The sequence below is a fragment of the Triturus cristatus genome, chromosome 10 (genome assembly GCF_964204655.1).
Source record: "Triturus cristatus chromosome 10, aTriCri1.1, whole genome shotgun sequence".
NCBI lineage: Eukaryota > Metazoa > Chordata > Amphibia > Caudata > Salamandridae > Triturus > Triturus cristatus.
The window spans coordinates 642,953,937-642,970,291 of record NC_140593.1 but is presented as its reverse complement, the minus strand read 5'-3'; the positions used below and the strand labels follow the sequence as shown (position 1 = coordinate 642,970,291).

Sequence of the window (16,355 nt, the reverse complement as noted above, 5' to 3'; positions counted from 1 at the left end):
AAGCCCATCAAGGTCACACCAAAGATCCACCAATACAGGCCGTGGTACTCCATAAGTGTTTCCTCTTCTTCTGTGGCCCTCGCTTTTCTTCATGTGGCTAGCATCCGTAAATAATCCAGAACTCAAGACGGCTCCTGCTTCTATCTACTCCTGACAGCAAAACCAGAATGTATAACTAGGGCTTTGCAATGCCAGACCAACACATTCCAGCTTCAGTAACCTCAGTGAAAATTAGCCACATTATTACTCCTCAACAGCACCATATCCTGTGAGCTATTGAAACCCAAACATACCTATATCGTACAAGGCCCACATTTTAGGGCGGGTTGTCGGCGACAGCCAGGTAGAATAATCCTTGCCTCTGTATCTTTACTAGAATTGAAACACTCTGTTATGATAGCAAGGAAATTATTCATTCTATGTCAAGAAAGTAGGCGAGGAGTATGCATATTCAAAGGTCGCTTAATAACAGAGAATCTGCCACCATTACCAACTTGAAATAAAACTTTTTTAAATGTAGACTCTGTGGACCAATGGTCTGGAGCTATAATGTCCTCTTGTCTATCTCCCAAGGCAAAAACCTTAGAGTTCATCATCCCTCTAACTAAACGGGCTTTAAAATAAGAGGTATAAATGCTGGCCTCCAACATGACCCATTGTAGGAGAGTGGAATCTGACTAATGGTTGCCCCCAACTTTTTGCCTGGTATTTAAGTGGTTTTTGACTAGTCTGGCTGGGATCCTGCTATCCAGGACCCCAGCCTATCTGCTTTCTCCCTAAAACTGATGTAAAGTACTCTAGGTACAAACCCAATTGGATGCTGGGCATACCCTACCAGTCCCTTGTAGATGGTACCCAGGGCATGGGTCCCCCAGTAGGCCTACCAGGGCTGCAGCACTTATTGTGCCACCCTGGGACAGCCACCCAAACTGACACCACCAGACCACTACTGTAGTCTGGGTAAGGTGGTGCTAGCACCCCTTACAGGGATGTAGGTACCCTATATCCCATACCCTTACAACACATATACTCTCATAGGTCACCCCTATGGCAGGCCCTGGTAATCCTACAGGGCTGGGTGCTGAGGTATGTGTGAGGGGGGACCCCTACGTGAATAGGACCTCTCTGCAACCTTTGTAAAATCGTTACTGGGTTGTTTGTAGTGTAGCCATACCATGTACTCCTAACCGCATTATAAGTTATCGCGTCATCGCTGTAACTTGGGAATGGCTACACAGAACCATATCGTGTTTGGTGTCAAACATGAAGGAATCATACCCCCAGTCCAGCCATGGGCATGAGGGTATGATTCCCCCTTGCTAGGAGGGCGATATGGGAAAAGCGGTAGAATTTAGACACCAATTTAAAAATGCACATGTACAACAAAATGGCTACTGTCCGCCACCTACACGACTCTGGCTGGTTGTTGCTGGGGAAAACCCCAGCCTCGCCATCTGGACAATAGGGCTCCTGTGGCAGGGAGGTGCCAGCACCTCCCCAGACAGGATATGTGGATTGGAACAGGGTGGGTGCACCAAATGTCCTTTCAGAGTTGCACGTAGGCAGCTGCAGAGCCCCAATTCTGCATACACCGCCTGGAACCGGTTCAGGGGCATCCTGCCCCTCGCCCAGGCGGGAAACACACAAAGGGGAGTGGGTGTAGCCACCCTTTCCCGCCTCTACTCTGATTGGTAGGCTCTATTTGGGACCATCCCCTTTTCTTGGGGATATATGGGAATAACTTTGCCCTAGAGCCTCAGATTCGTCCAGAACTTAACAGAACTGACCTTCGACGAGCTGCTGCCCAGCTGACTGAAGAAATCTCCCTTGGGATAAAGGAGTTATCCCCCTGCTTGGCAGGCACCTAAAAGACTGCAAGATACCCGGTTGGAACTTCGCTGCTCTCACGAACTTCGACGCCTTCCATCAACCTTGAGGTGGGTCTCCAGTGCATCCCAGAGTCCTGTGAGCGTGCCCAGCAAGCCTGAGCACCGTGGACCACGTGGGTGCCGAGATCCCTGCATACCCCGAGACCCCGGCCACCTCTTGCATAGCACACGACCCCGACCAGTGGGGAAGTTGTGCTTTGGCCCATTTCTGAGCCAACCTTCAAGCAGCATCCGTGCCAAAGCTCAGCTCCCTAGTCCGCTCCGGTGGGCCGTGGGAGCCCTTTTACGCACTCCATTTTGCTGCCTTCTGCGGTCCCTTGTCTCTCGACTTGTGGGCCCTGACGGAGGACAATCTACTTTTCCAAGAGTTCCCCTGGTTGCTCCAGGCCTGCTCGGCGCTCCCTGCAAAGGAGAGCACCCTCAGACCTCGTGGGTCTGCACCAGCAGCTGCTTTGTACATCTTACGTGGGTTGCGGTTGCCAATGCTTAGTGGATCCAATCGGGACACTAACACCGCAGCAACCCTCATCCGACGTGGGACAGTCACCCTCCAGAAGCTGGCCTTCCTTGAAGCCTCCCGGAGCCCGTGACTGCAGAGCCCAGCTGTACCTTCTACACCTGAAGCACCCGACATCTACGAGCTCCTTCCTGTGAGGTCACTGTGCTGTGACCCAGACTCTGTCCCCTCTGCTTTCAGGTTCATCTTTATCTTCTCTTCATCTTCAATCTTCACGACTTCAACGACGCTTTCAGCTAGCAGCAGTTTGGACTACTTTTCCATAGAAAATCAGACCGCGACCCGACACCAGAATCGACCTATGCACCCGGCTTCCCTGGGGCAGGTAACAGTGGTACTTCGGTACTCCCGTGGTGGTGGGCTCTCCAAAGCCTTAAGTCTCAAGCCTTAACTTTGTACTGTTGCTAGAAGTGTCTTTAAACTCTAAATATTCAACCGCGACATTCTCCATAGGCTAACATTGCGATCCCGATAGCAGCTCTTTGCACTGCACGCGTCTCCCGTGGGTCCCCTTCCTCTTAACTGTGGGTGGATTCTGAAGGGGCAAGCGATCCTGAATGCCCTAGGCATTGCCTGTAGAACTGTCGTGGTTCTTATACCACTATTTTAGTATATGGTTTGGTCCCCCCCTGGGGCCCATTGATTTCTGTGCTATTTATTATGTTTATAAATGCTTGTTTGAAGTGTAACTTTGCCACTAGTCACATAAAGTGACTGTGGGATTCTGTCTAGAATAAATACATATATTTTATATATATACCTGTGTGGGCTACTCTTTCATTTGGTTATTCAAGAGGTTATTATGGTAAAACAATAAGCTTAACACTCCTTCAAGACTTAGCCTGAAGGCTGCTCTCCACAGCTACCACTAGGATAGCTTTCTTTAAAGGTTGTCTTAAACCTATCATCAATAAGAGTCGAATTGGACTGGTGCAAGGTGTCCCTATAACTAGGAACAACATATGCCAGGCCAACTTCTCACACCCATCTTGCACTTGTCAGAAATTAGACTGTCCAAAGGGATTTTCTGATGGCAATTAGGAGTTATTGGACACCTTATGGAAGGCTATTCTGCCACCAATTCTCACCGACCCTAAGGCAGCAGACCGCACAGAGCTTGGGGCCATCCAGAAAAGTAGAATGATAAATAGTCTGAGTGTTGTACATATGTGGCATGTGGGCACAGTAACTGTCAGCCTCTCCGGAGTGAATGTCCTGCCCACCATGTCCAGTGCCCTAACGTCTGAGACTCTTGTACTAGACATCAGAATTAACATAATTGTTAGCTTCCGTGAGATCTCCTTCATGGACGAGAGCACATTCTGGGCCCAGCATACAAAAAGATTGAGGACCAGATTCCGATTCTCAAAGATGCACATACCTAGGTTATGGAGGCTCGGACAGCCGGCCATCCCTCCACACCTTGCAAATCCGAGAATGTGCCCTCTCACAGAACTGCTCAAGTGGAGTGTGTTTGCCCAAAGCGCTGACCAAAGGGAATTCACTTACCCTTTTGGGATCCAGACTTTATACCATACATCAACCATACCATTGGCTCCCTCGGTTCTGCACCTCCATTCCATGAAGCACAAGGACCTGGTATGACTGTGATTGACAGTCCTTCAAAGTGTTCTGATTGGGGGGAGAAGGATCGAAGAATCCCCAAATAATTCCAGCAGAACTGAAAAACAAAATGTATGTCTTTTCAGCAGAGTTTCCAAGATCAGCTGTGCTTCCTGTCTTCGCAAATGGGCCACTGTCAACAAAATCATGGGAAATGGTAACTTGGATCACGGCTGCCCATACATTTCTTTTGCTAAGCAAGGATTGCAACAGTCTCTCATTTTTTCCCATGAATAAAAACCATATGAGCCATGATTTTAGGATCTCAGGTGATTAAATCTTTTTTCAAAATCTAGCTTCACAGCTAAATATCTTTTTATGAAACCAAATTCAAATGATAATGGCCTAAAAAATGTGGTAGACCGAAAGCATTCCCATGCATCTGACATTGGAATTTAGCAAACCGTTACAATTTGTCTCTGAAATGCCACATTAAGCACACCCAGTATGCTGCGAAAAAACATAAAGGCATAAAGGTAAGAGCTGTGGTTTTGCCTTCCTAATGTTTCAAAGTAGTAGTGCAGGTCTATCAATTTCCACTTTACCAGACCATTTCTATGAAACAGGTGTTACTAGGGAAACCCCTCAGAATCTCCACATCTCTGCTGGCGACTTTGGGGTAAAATATCCTGTTATTTGGGTAGGATTGGCACTTGATCACCATTGTTCCAGTCTGGCAGGTATTTGTATGCCAAGACAGGTTAATCAAATCAAGAGAATCATTATAATTTGTTTTCTCAATTGAAATATAATCGTAAAGCAACATGTACAAGATTAACACAGGTTAAACAAATGTTGATGGTGTCTAGACTATTCCTTTTTTAAATCGGAGCGTTATGTTGCCTAATGGTTCATCTTCAGATTTCAACATCACCAATATTAGACATCTTAAGCAATATGAAGCATAACAAATGTACGGTATATCAATAGATTACGGACCAAGAATCATCTATTACTTTTGCCCAATTGACACACAAATTAAGGTAACAATTAATTAGATAAAAGTTGTTAAATCCATCAGCAGGTCAGCTTTAGCCCAAGTCATATGCAAGTCTGCCCATACATCACAAATTGTTTAAGTACATTATATTCAAACTATTCCTAAGTGGCTTTTTAAGTAAACAGGGACTGAATATCTTTGTTGAGAAAAAACAATACAGAGGATTTTGCTATTTTTTTTGAAGTACCAATTTCTTACTCTTCCAGAACCCCAAAACAAGCATAAATAGATGGCACTTTCCTCTGCGAAGAATGGCATTCCCATACTTAACTTCAGATAGTCTTTCTGGCCTATGTGTATTTTCAGGGTTAATATCAATTTCATACTCTTATAACTACTTTCACCAAAGTTAAGTGCTGTCTTTGCTGCAGTGTTTCTTTAATCCCAAGTTTCCCTTTGTTGTTATCATTACTTAGGGAAAACGAGTTTAATTTGTACTATTATTAACACCTAGTGTACTATATTTTAACTCTGAATGCCTTCCGATGGCAGTGTTATCCTAGGGACATTTCCCATATATAGTCAGTGGTTGTTATAATAGAATATTCAGAAATCTTGTACCCATTTCTTATTATTATTATACTGTGGGTTTACAGCCCGTCCACAGCTTTTCATTGGTTAGCTGAAGCATCACTCTCATTTCTTTCATTCCGGTTTGTGTAGGCATACTTACATCATGTTGTGTAATTGTATTTGGCCCTCCCCTGGAGCATGGACCAAATACTTGTGTCCATCTGCTGCTTCCGTTTTTAGAGCTACTTTATTTGTGTGTTTCAGCACTCCACATGAGTGCCTGTGTTTTCCCCTCTGCCCCAGTCCGTTTCTTTTGTGTTCCAGGACTCCACATGTGTGCTTGTGTTTTCCCTTCTGCTGCAGTCTGTTTCTTCCTTGCCCACTCGCTGTTTTATAAACCCCCCCCCCAATCACCTCACAACCAGCCCCCTCTGCTCTCATTGGTGTTGTCCTTGTGAAGCGAAGCAGTTTCTAATGGAGCGCAATGCACTCCTTCAACCCTCTTGACAGCAGCTGTTGGTGCCATCGTGTTTTAGGATTTCCATTTTATTCAGGCATCTTTGTTGTGTTTTGCAAGCATCCCCTCTTAGATAGGGAGAAGAGACGGGGAAATGCTGGTCGCATGGTGACTCCTTTGTATACAGCAGTGAGGAGCAGCTCCTGAATTGCTTTCTATTTTGTGTGTTTCTTTGCTCCGTTACTGCTGGGTTTCCACCTTGAAGCTGACCTCTACTTCAGCTGTGAATGTAAACAGATGGTTCCGGGAGGTCTCTGAGAGCGCTTAAAATCTATTGGTCTCAATGTTGAATATCTTCCTTTACCCAAATATGATCTACTTTGTGCCCATGTCTTACAACCCCCTCACCAACCCTCTCAGCGTTGGCTCAACATCCTGTGGTTCTGGGCACATCACTTAATCTCCCCATGCCTATAAACAATGCTTGTGTAATGTAACTAGTGCTCATGTAAAGCACTCTGACTTCGGTCAACTTTGCTGTGTTTAAAAACTATAGCAAAAAGACCAAATAAATAAAAACAAAGTTTAACATAAGGAAAGACAAATAGATACTTATTTCCTGGTTTAGTTGTACAAAATTAAATAAGACATCCTGGCTAATTTGTGGCTTCCTCAATTAAAAAGTGTGCTCTTGCCCAACTATTTTATTTCCCCAAAATGTTTTTCTTCTTTAACTCCCATGAAATAGCTTTCAAACATGGCTAAAAGACATTATCTGAGGACATGGCTAAAAGACGTTATCTGATGGAGACTATTAACTGCAGATTGCTTACCTTAGAATATATCCTCAGGCGACATTGGTGTCTTCCATGCCGGAAATAACGTTTGTGGTGCCTATATAATTGCCACCCAGGTGTGCTGGCATCAGGTCTTTTGTTTCTGTGCCAGTCAGCCCAGACCCGGGAAGAGCTACCCCTTAGTTTCTTTTTGGCTGATTTGTTTGGATGTTTTGTCAAAGTCTTTTGACGTCTCACCTCCAAGTGTAGCAGGGGTGTTCCTCTACGAAGGCCTGCTTCAAGCCCTGTGGCACTTGTCGCCGACAGATGTCGAAGACGGAACGGCACTTTAATTGCCTGTGGTGTCTCAAGTGGAACCATGACCCAAAGGCCTGCTCCGACTGCCGTGCCATGCACCCAAAGGCCGCAACGATCGAGGCCCCGGTCGAGAACAAGGGAGCGGTCGCAGAGCCCACGGTCGATGTTGCATTCCAAATCTTCAAGCCATATGGCAAAATGAAGAAGAGTAAGAAGTTGAAGCAGTATTTGACTTCGCCCCGGCCGATGAGGGAGCATCATCACTTGAGGCCTGGCTCCGCGGTTGAGCAAGTGCCTGGGCCGTCTCCCCGCCTTTCGAGTTTCTGGGAGGAGGCGCGACCCCCGCCCAATTCTCAAGAGTTTTATAAGGCCATGCACCTCACGTTTGGGCAGTCTGTTGCGGCCGGTGTGCCTTTGGTTCAGGAGGGGCCCCTGCTGGCTTCATGCCGATGGCCCTGGCGCAAGCCCGGCCCCAAGGATCCACAGATGGATCCAGGCCAGCGTCTGTTGTACCATCCTGACCTTCCCGAATGCCGGTTCCGAGGCCAGCACTCTTGGTGCCGCTGAAACCCACCGGTTGCCCTATCCCCATCCTCCTTCCAGACTCCTACATGAAGCTGGAGGAGCGTCATCCGACTGGCGCCATGCTGTCCAGACCAGAGCCCGGGCTCTATTCTTCCGGGCAAGTACTCCCAGGAGGAATAGGAGGGGCCGCTGGACCCTGAACAATACCAGTCTTATGAGGAGGGAAAAATGAACTGGTGTGTGGATCTGAGTGAAGCCAGTGGACGAAACACTTCCCAAATGCTGGTATGCTTTCTCCTCCCACTGTGTCTACGTTGGAGGGATTGTCCATTGCTGTGGTGGTGCGGAGGGTGGCTAAGGGAAAAGGTTTGACAGAGGTGCTGCCACCGGGAGTGTCCCCCCTTAAAACCACTACTCCTGTTCAGCGAAGCCCTCACGAGCGTCCTACTTGGGACCAAGTACAAGCCCTACAAAGCGGCACCTTTGAATAAGAATGCCCACCACTGAACCGCTCCAGGAAACTTTAAACTTACTCCCCCTACCCCATGTCGCATGTAAATCCTGGCACATTCCCTACCGCACCTCCAGAGAGGGAATCCAACAGGTTGGACGCTTTGGGCAAGAAGATATTTTCTTCCGCCAGGCAAGCACTGCGGTCTATGAACACGGCTTGCTTTTTGGGCTACTATTCCCACACCCTATGAGATACGGTTGTGCAGGTGCCTCCCAATGGTCCCAGAGGAGCCGTGGACCTTACTTTCCCAGGCTGTTGCCGATGGGAGAAATGCAGCGAACTTTGCAATAAGATGTGGACTTGACACCACTGACTTATTAGGCAGAGCGCTTTCGTCGACCGTGGCCTTACGGTGCCGCACCCGGTCGAGGGCTTTTTGGGGAATGTCAATTCTATGGTCATGCTCTTTGATGGCTCTTGTCTCTTTGGAGACAAGGCAGATTCGGTGCTGAAGCGCTTTAAGGACTGCAGGGCTACGACCAGGTTCTTGGGCCTTTTCATGGCCCCTCGTCACCCTCAATCCGCCTTTTGCTCCTTCTCTTGGCAATGAAAGGGGCATACAGCTGCCTCATTCCCCATCCAGCCACTGCAGCGCACAAGCGTTCCAGCCTTCTGAGTGGCTGTGGACTCTGTACCTACCGGCCAAGTGGGTCTAGTTGCCAGAAGTTGGGTCAGTCCCCCAACCCCTCATCAACCGGAGCCTCCAAATCCTCCTAGTCTGCCTGCATACCATCATGGTCACCCAGTGGCAGTCCATAACATCGGACAGGTGGGTTTTTGAAATTGTCCGAAGGAACTACTCCCTCCCCTTCAAAACTACCCCTTCCTCCATGCCTCTTACATACGACAAGCTGATAGAGGACCACCTATCTCTTCTCCGCCAGGAAATGACGTCCCTTTTGGGCAAAGGACCCAGAGAGAGAGTGCCTATTCCAGAAGGGGGTCGTGGTTGCTTTTCCCGCTACTTTCTGGTGCCCAAGGACGGAGGCTTTTATCCAATCCTAGGTCTACACTCTCTTCAAAATGCTCACTCTAGCTTGGGTCCTATCTGCCTTGGACCCAGGAGACTGGATGGGTATAGTTGGACTTGCAGGATGCATATTTCCATACCCTCATCCTACCTTCCCACAGGCATTACCGGCAGGTCACGGTGAGAAACAAGCCTTTTTTTCAGTTTGCTGTGCTTCCCTCTGGCCTTACCAGCACCCTCAGGTGTTAACCAAGGTGATGGCGGTGGTTGCAGCTCATCTGTGGAGAGTGCCAGCCTTCCCTCATCTCGACAAATGTCTGTTGAAGGTGGACTTGTCCCAGGCTGTTATCTCTCACCCTCAGACTGGCAGACATCCTGCATTCTCTGGGGTCACTACCAACAGGCTAAAGTCACACCAGACTCTCTCTTAGACACTCTGTTCATCGGAGCTGTTCTGGATACAGTGCAGTTTCAGGCCTATCCTCCCAAACGGCTAGTCCAGGATATTCAGGCAATGATACAAATGTTTCAGCCTGTATCCTGGATTTCGGTGACTGACTCTGAGGCTGCTGGGCCTCATGGCCTCCTGCATCCTGCTGGTGACATATTCCTGTTGTCATATGCAGACTCTGCAGTGGGATCTGAAGTTCCAGTTGGTGCATCATCAAGAAAATCTCTCCAACATGATCCAGATCTTGGTGGGAACTGCGAAAGATCCGATGTGGTGGTTAATGACCTGAGATTGGGTCAGTGGTAGACCCTCTCCCTTCCCCAACCAGATCTGACTGTAGCAACAGATGCGTCACTTTTGAGCTGGGACTGCCAACTGGGCGAGGTGGAGATCAGAGGACTCTGGTCTCTAGCGGAATCCAAACTCCACATCAACCTGTTGCAGCTCTGAGTTATCGATTGGCATTAAAAGCCTTTCTAACCTCCATCCAGGAAAGTCTAGTGCAGATGTTCACGGACAACACCACCGTCATATTGTACTGCAACAAGCAGGGCAGTGTAGGGTCGTAGACCCTTTGTGAAGAGGCCCTGCATCTCTGGACATGGCTGGAACAGCAGGGTATCCCTGGTGGTTCAACATCTGGCTGGTTCTCTTAACGCCAGAGGGACAAACTGAGCCAAAGATGTCTCACGGCTCACGAATGGCGCCTCCATTCGTAGGTGGCGCAAGGTCTCTTTTAGAAGTAGGGAGAGCCTTGGCTAGATATGTTCGCCAGTGATGAAAACGCGCAGTGTCAGCAGTTCTGCGCACTGTAGTTTCTAAGGCGGCTCTCGCTCGGCGACGCCTTTCATCTTGAGTGGATCTTGGGTCTCCTGTACACTTTTCTGCCCATACCACTCCTGTCCATTGTGCTCAAGAAGATCAGGAAAGACTGGGCTCAAGTCATCCTTCTGGCCTAGGATTGGGCACGAAGAGTCTGGTATCCTAAGCTGTTGAGAATGGCCATCGGTCCTCTGGCCAGGCTGCTCTTTCGGTAGGATCTACTATCTCTGCAGCAGGGGAGAGCTCTCCACCTGTCAACGCTCCTCCTTCTTGCTTGGAGATTAAGCAGCAACAGTTGACAGCTTTCGACCTTCCACCTGTAGTCTGTAAAATTATCTAGGCAGCCAGGTGTCCCTCCACCAAGACCATTGGGCAACAATTGTGGCATGGTGTACAGAAAGACAACTTGATCCCCTTTCTGCTCCCCTTTCTCAGATTCTCCTGTTTGTCCTGTAACAGTGCCCAGCAAGCCTGCGCTCTGGACACTGTTAAGAGATATCTATCTGCAATCTCTGCTTTTCTTTGGTTGCCTGACCAACCTTCCCTTTTCAAATCCCCTATTGTACATAGGTGTTTAAAAGGTTTGCAACATATATTTCCCCCTCTCATTTCATTATGCCTAGTGGGCCTTAATCTGGTCTTGACGTTCCCGATGTGTGCTCCGTTTGAGCCCTTACATAACTGTCCTCTCAGGCTTCTTACCATCCAGACAGTCTTTCTGATGGCAATAACATATGCCTGGAGGGTCAGTGAGCTTCAGGCTTCGTCATCCAAACCTCCTTATCTTAACATCAACCACGACCAACTGGCGCTTCGTACAAGAGCTTCCTTTCTTCCGAAATTGATCACTTTGTTTCATGTAGATCAAACCATCACTCTGCCTACTTTTTATGGTCCGCCTCATCCCTCCAAGCAAGAGGAGCGACGTCACCGCCTTGACTTAAAAAGAGCATTGTAGTTCTACCTTGACCGCACGAGAGAGTTACGGGTAGACAACCAACTCTTTGTGGGGTATGTTGGTGCGAAGAAAGGATGCGCCAACAGTAGAGAACCATCTAACAATGGACCATTCTCTGTATCAAAATCTGCGGTGCATTGGCTAAGAAGCAACCCCCTGAGGGTTTGTGTGCTCATTCCACCAGAGCTAAAGCTGCTACCACTGCGTTCGCTCGCAGAGTCCCGGTCCTGGAAATCTGCCAGGCAGCAACATGGTCTTCCCTGCACATGTTTTCTTCTGTCTGAATAGTCAGGTCCATAGGGATGGGCATTTTACCCAATAGATCCTTCAGGACTTCCTCTTGTGAAATTGGTCCACAGACCCACCGCTGAGGAGGTATTGCTTGAGTATCTATTATAAGGTAAGGAATTTGCGGCTAGAAGTCTGTCAGATGAACAAATTACTTACCCTCTGTAACAACTTATCTGCAAGAGACTCTATCTAGCTGCTGATTCCTTACCCAACCACCTTTCCGCCCCACTCTGCGGACACATTTCTAGGGATAGGGCTTTCCCCTTTCAGGATCCTAGTTTTCCACACCAGTGGTCAGTGTACTTAGTGGCTCTGCGCATCTGACATGGAAAGTTGCGAAAAGTAACTTATGCCAGCACTCCTGGGGGGCACCTAAATAGGCACCCTGAAGGTCTTTTTCAGTTCGGGCAATGCCCACGACCCCACGTGGAGCCGAACGACTCCACCTTCCGGTGCGCAGGGGTACTGCTCCCGAAAAAATTTCAGATCCAGTCTGACACCTAGGGATAATTCTACAGTAAGGAATCTGCGACTAGATAGATAGTTTCTACCATATAAGATGTTACTGAAGGTAAGTAACTTGTTTGACATTGATGACGCCAATAGGTATTGGATTGCCGAGACCTATCGGCTTGGCCAATGCTTGATTTTGGATTGCTGGCATGGCCTTCCCGACTTCCATTCCATTCCCTTTGTTTATTCACTTCAAGAACAAAGTGGCTCTGCCCTGTACAGATGCACATCTATTTGACAAGTTTTTGGATAATTTTCTAACTAACAGACAGTAAATTGCAGTGCTCTCAAAGTAACAGACCCCCCCCAGCCACTCGGAGGGCGTATACCCTAGAGTAACACTCTAGGGAAACATCTATTCACATCAACAAGGTAGTCCACACAGTAATGCCGTTTCGTAGCTATAAACGATTAATTAAACAAAGTCAGTCTGGAATAATTTTTCTTCTTTTTATTGTCCTTTTATTGGTGGTTTGGACCGCCTTCTAATAAAGTGTTGTGCCACTCGACCACAAGTACATGCTTTGGTTGTCCTTCATTGAAGGGGAGTCACAGATTACTACTTTGTCCTAGTTGGCTGGCGATACAGATTGCATTACATACATAAGAACTTGTTCGTGAGGTCAGGTCTTATTGGGACCAGTTGCGTCTGACTCATTCGAACCCTTACTTACATCATAATACTACTAGCCTTGAAAAAGTCCATAGGACGAAACATTTATCGGCTGCCGTGGTGCTTGTTTTATATGAAAAGATTGGACAGTAAAAAGAAGACCAATTATTCCGGACTGACTTTGTTTAATTAATCTTTTATAGCTACGAACTAGCATTAATGTGTGGACTACCTTTATGCGCCTCGATACCTTTTTGATGTGAATAGACCTTTTTCTTACTCAGTTGTCACTGTGCTGAGTACTATGGGACTTTTGCAGTGGTCAATGTGTATGTTTAACGTTCAATAGTCGCATCAGGCATAATTTAACAGTAAATGATTGCAGCTGCCTATTGACGTGTGGAGAATCTCTACTCATAATAGCCAAAGGATTTTATCCTTGTTTATGTTTTTTAATGTTTTTAATTTAACTTGATCACTGATTAATGGTTGTAACCTGCGGTCTGTGGACTCTGTCTCTTACTCCAACAACAAAACCAAATTCTTCTGTGTAGTCTGCTCATGAAAGGGATCTTCTGCAGAAAAAGTAAAATTATTTCACAAACTGTTGATAAAGATTAAGCATCTGTTTTCACAGTGCATAACGTTTTGTGTTCAGATGTGTGAAAATGCAATCATTGGATGTTTTTAAAATTTAATCTATGCTCTATCCTGAAATGTATTTTGTTTCAGGTTCAAGCCTCAAAAAAAGCCAGGCAGTGGTGGTGTGCATACGTGCGAGAACATTGTGGTAGCCTATTACTTCTGTGGAGAGCCTATACCCTACAGAACTATGGTCAAGGGACGTGTGGTCACTCTGAGCCAGTTTAGGGAGTTGCTGACCAAAAAAGGCAATTACAGGTAAGACAGTACTGTGAAATCAATGAACTTCATGTTACTTTTGTAAGTTGTGTATGTCCTTCGGCTTTACTGTTTTGGCAATGAGAGTGGGGCAAGAAAAAATGGTAGGCATTCTTCCATAGCTTAAACAAATGTGATGGTGTCTTAGGTAAAATAAATGTTATGGTGTCTTGTGTTTGTTGGTTTGTGAATGTCCAACAAAAGCAGAGTTGAGTTTTCACACAGGTGAGAGAAAATCTGATAATAAGCCACGGACCACTGTTCGGCTTAATATATCATGTGTTTAGTTCCAATGATTTTAAGAAGGGTACATAATCATGACTGTATTGCAGTATGGCTTAAAGTTCAAAGCACCCGACAACTCTGCAGTAATTAGATTCACATGGATTTGGGTGCTGTTTATTTTTTAGGTCCATTAAATTTTGTCAGATATGAACACAGTGACCTACCTGTTGCTGCTAGTAACTACGGCATCTTTGACATTTCCGAGCAGACCTTAGCACTACAAACATTGGAATTTGAAATCACACAAGTTAGTGCAACACTCCATCCCTTACTGCTACAGTGTTAATGTGATTGAGTGAGACACAGATATGCAGTCATACTGCTATATAGTCATATAAATCTTTGTACATGTGTTTTTTCCAGAAACAATGACACTTATAGATTTTCCATTTCAAAACAGTATTGTGTTGACTAATTTACCCTTATTGCTTGTGGAATTAGTTTTTGTTTACCATAGTTTGTTGTTGCATTTCAGAGTTTAGGTCGAGCCTGGGCAGCACATGCGCTGCTCTGCAAGGCATGCTGTATTCGAGTATGGACTTGAAGCCCCACCAACTCTCCGCCCATATTTGTCATTGGCTTGTCATTGTCCTTCGTAAATGCTGGCTTCAGTTTCGTTAATAGGCTTGTTAGTCCATCCTTAGTATTGCCTTGTCTTCATTTGTAACTCCCAATGAGGTCTAGCCCTTTTACTTCTTTTGTTACACAGTATATCTTATTTAGTCTGTAAGCACTATTTTCTTTAATGAGTTTCTCCTACTGCAGGCACGACATGCTTTTCTGCAACATCCAGCGTGCCATGCATGCTTTCCCTTTCCAAGCAGCTCGGGACAATGGCGGCCGCTTCTTTGAAATGAAATAGGTCTCTCATTCTGTTGGATACATCTGCCTGTGGATTCCTCACCTTATGAATATCCCCTGCGCCAGCATTCAGTGGAAACTTTTTCCTAGCTCTCCACGCCGACGAGGTCGTCACAATGCCTTGGCTCCGCACGCGGCTCCGCATTTCGTCACTGGAGCCATAAGAATACCACGTCGGCGTGATGACGTCAGTTCCCTTTTTTCTGCGCTGTCGACGGTAATGGTTTTTCTAGGACTCTCCATACTTTCGACTGGTTACTTTGTAATCTTGATTGTATCTTTCTGTGTTTTGACATGTCTGCACCGAGGAAGTTGGGCTTTAAGCCCTGTAAGGAGTGCGGGGGTCATATGTCGATCACTGACCCTCATGAGGACTGTCTGTGGTGTTTGTCATCTGATGTCGACGTCGAGTGCTGTCCATCCTGCAGAAAGATGAACCCGAAGGTTCTGAAGGAACAGGAAGCCCAGTTGTATATGGCTAAGGCAAGAAAAGAAAAAAGGGGTCGTAAACGATCGAAGTCAAGGTCGTCGACGTCGCATGACTCCAAAGGAAGCATAAGAAGAAGAAGAGGGATGCATCTCGGCGCCGTTCGTCGAAGGCTGTGGTTTCGAGGTCGACTTCTCCAGCACCTCAGCATTGAGAAAAGGGCTTTGTTTCTCCTTCTTCTTCAGTGTCTCCTCAGGTGACACCGGTTCATTCTCCATCTTACAAGGGGACTCCGGTCACCGACGCCGAGATTTTCACTGACTCCAGAAGGTGTGTCGAATCCGGCTGATGCTGAGGTTACTTCGGCTACTGCGGCTCCGCCTGTGGCTCCGGGGGGGTCCGACTCCAGAGGTGCCTCGTTTGGATCTCAAACCGGCTCAGTACCCTCAATTTCCGGCGCCGGGTTCGGATCCATCGCATTTTTTAAATGCGATGTATGGCGTGTTTGCCAGGGCCTCGTACCCCTCTGGTGCACCTTCGGGTTCCATGGGTCCTATGGCATTTAATTAGGGTGTGCCTCACCAGTATCCTCAGGCCCCTTTGTGCCATTTCTGCCGACGACACCGTCCTGGCAGTTTGCGATTCCGAGGATGTTGACGCCGTATGTGCAGTCTCCGGCAAGGATCCCGGGAACCTTCTCTGATTCAATTGGCGCCGGTTACTGCCGCGGATCCTCCTTCGACGCCGCTCCCGGAGCCATCGACGTTGCGTGTGGCGCCGCCGACGCCGCAACCGAAGATGCGCTTGAGGAGAGACGCGCAGAGATTGTTAGAGGAGGAGCAGTACCATGCTGAAGAGATGGAGGAAGGTGAAGTCTATGATACAGAGGATATGTTTGAGGGTTTGTGTGAGGCAAGTGGACTTGATACTTCCCCGGAGTGGGACTTTGCTTCACAGAAGGCTTCCCCCTCAAAAGAAGTTGCACCTTACCATACTGTGATAAGGAAGGCTGCAGAGCTGTTGGATCTGCAGCTCCCTATGGCTGCTCCAGGGGATCCGGTGTTCCTTTCATCTCATCCCTCTCCTGAGAGTTTGGTGGTGCAGGCCTCTTGTTCCAAGCAGTCCACGGGTG

The 16,355-nt window shown here is 47.2% G+C and overlaps 1 protein-coding gene across 4 annotated transcripts in view; it reads left to right on the top strand.

Moving 5' to 3' along the window:
* AXIN1 (axin 1) overlaps nucleotides 1-16,355 on the top strand; it is a 263,208-nt gene that overhangs the window by 195,679 nt on the left and 51,174 nt on the right. For all 4 annotated transcript variants that reach the window (XM_085632196.1, XM_085632199.1, XM_085632198.1 and 1 more), the window contains one exon: nucleotides 13,483-13,650. In XM_085632196.1, the coding sequence (XP_085488322.1) occupies nucleotides 13,483-13,650 (168 nt within the window). The remainder of the gene's footprint in view (nucleotides 1-13,482; nucleotides 13,651-16,355) is intronic.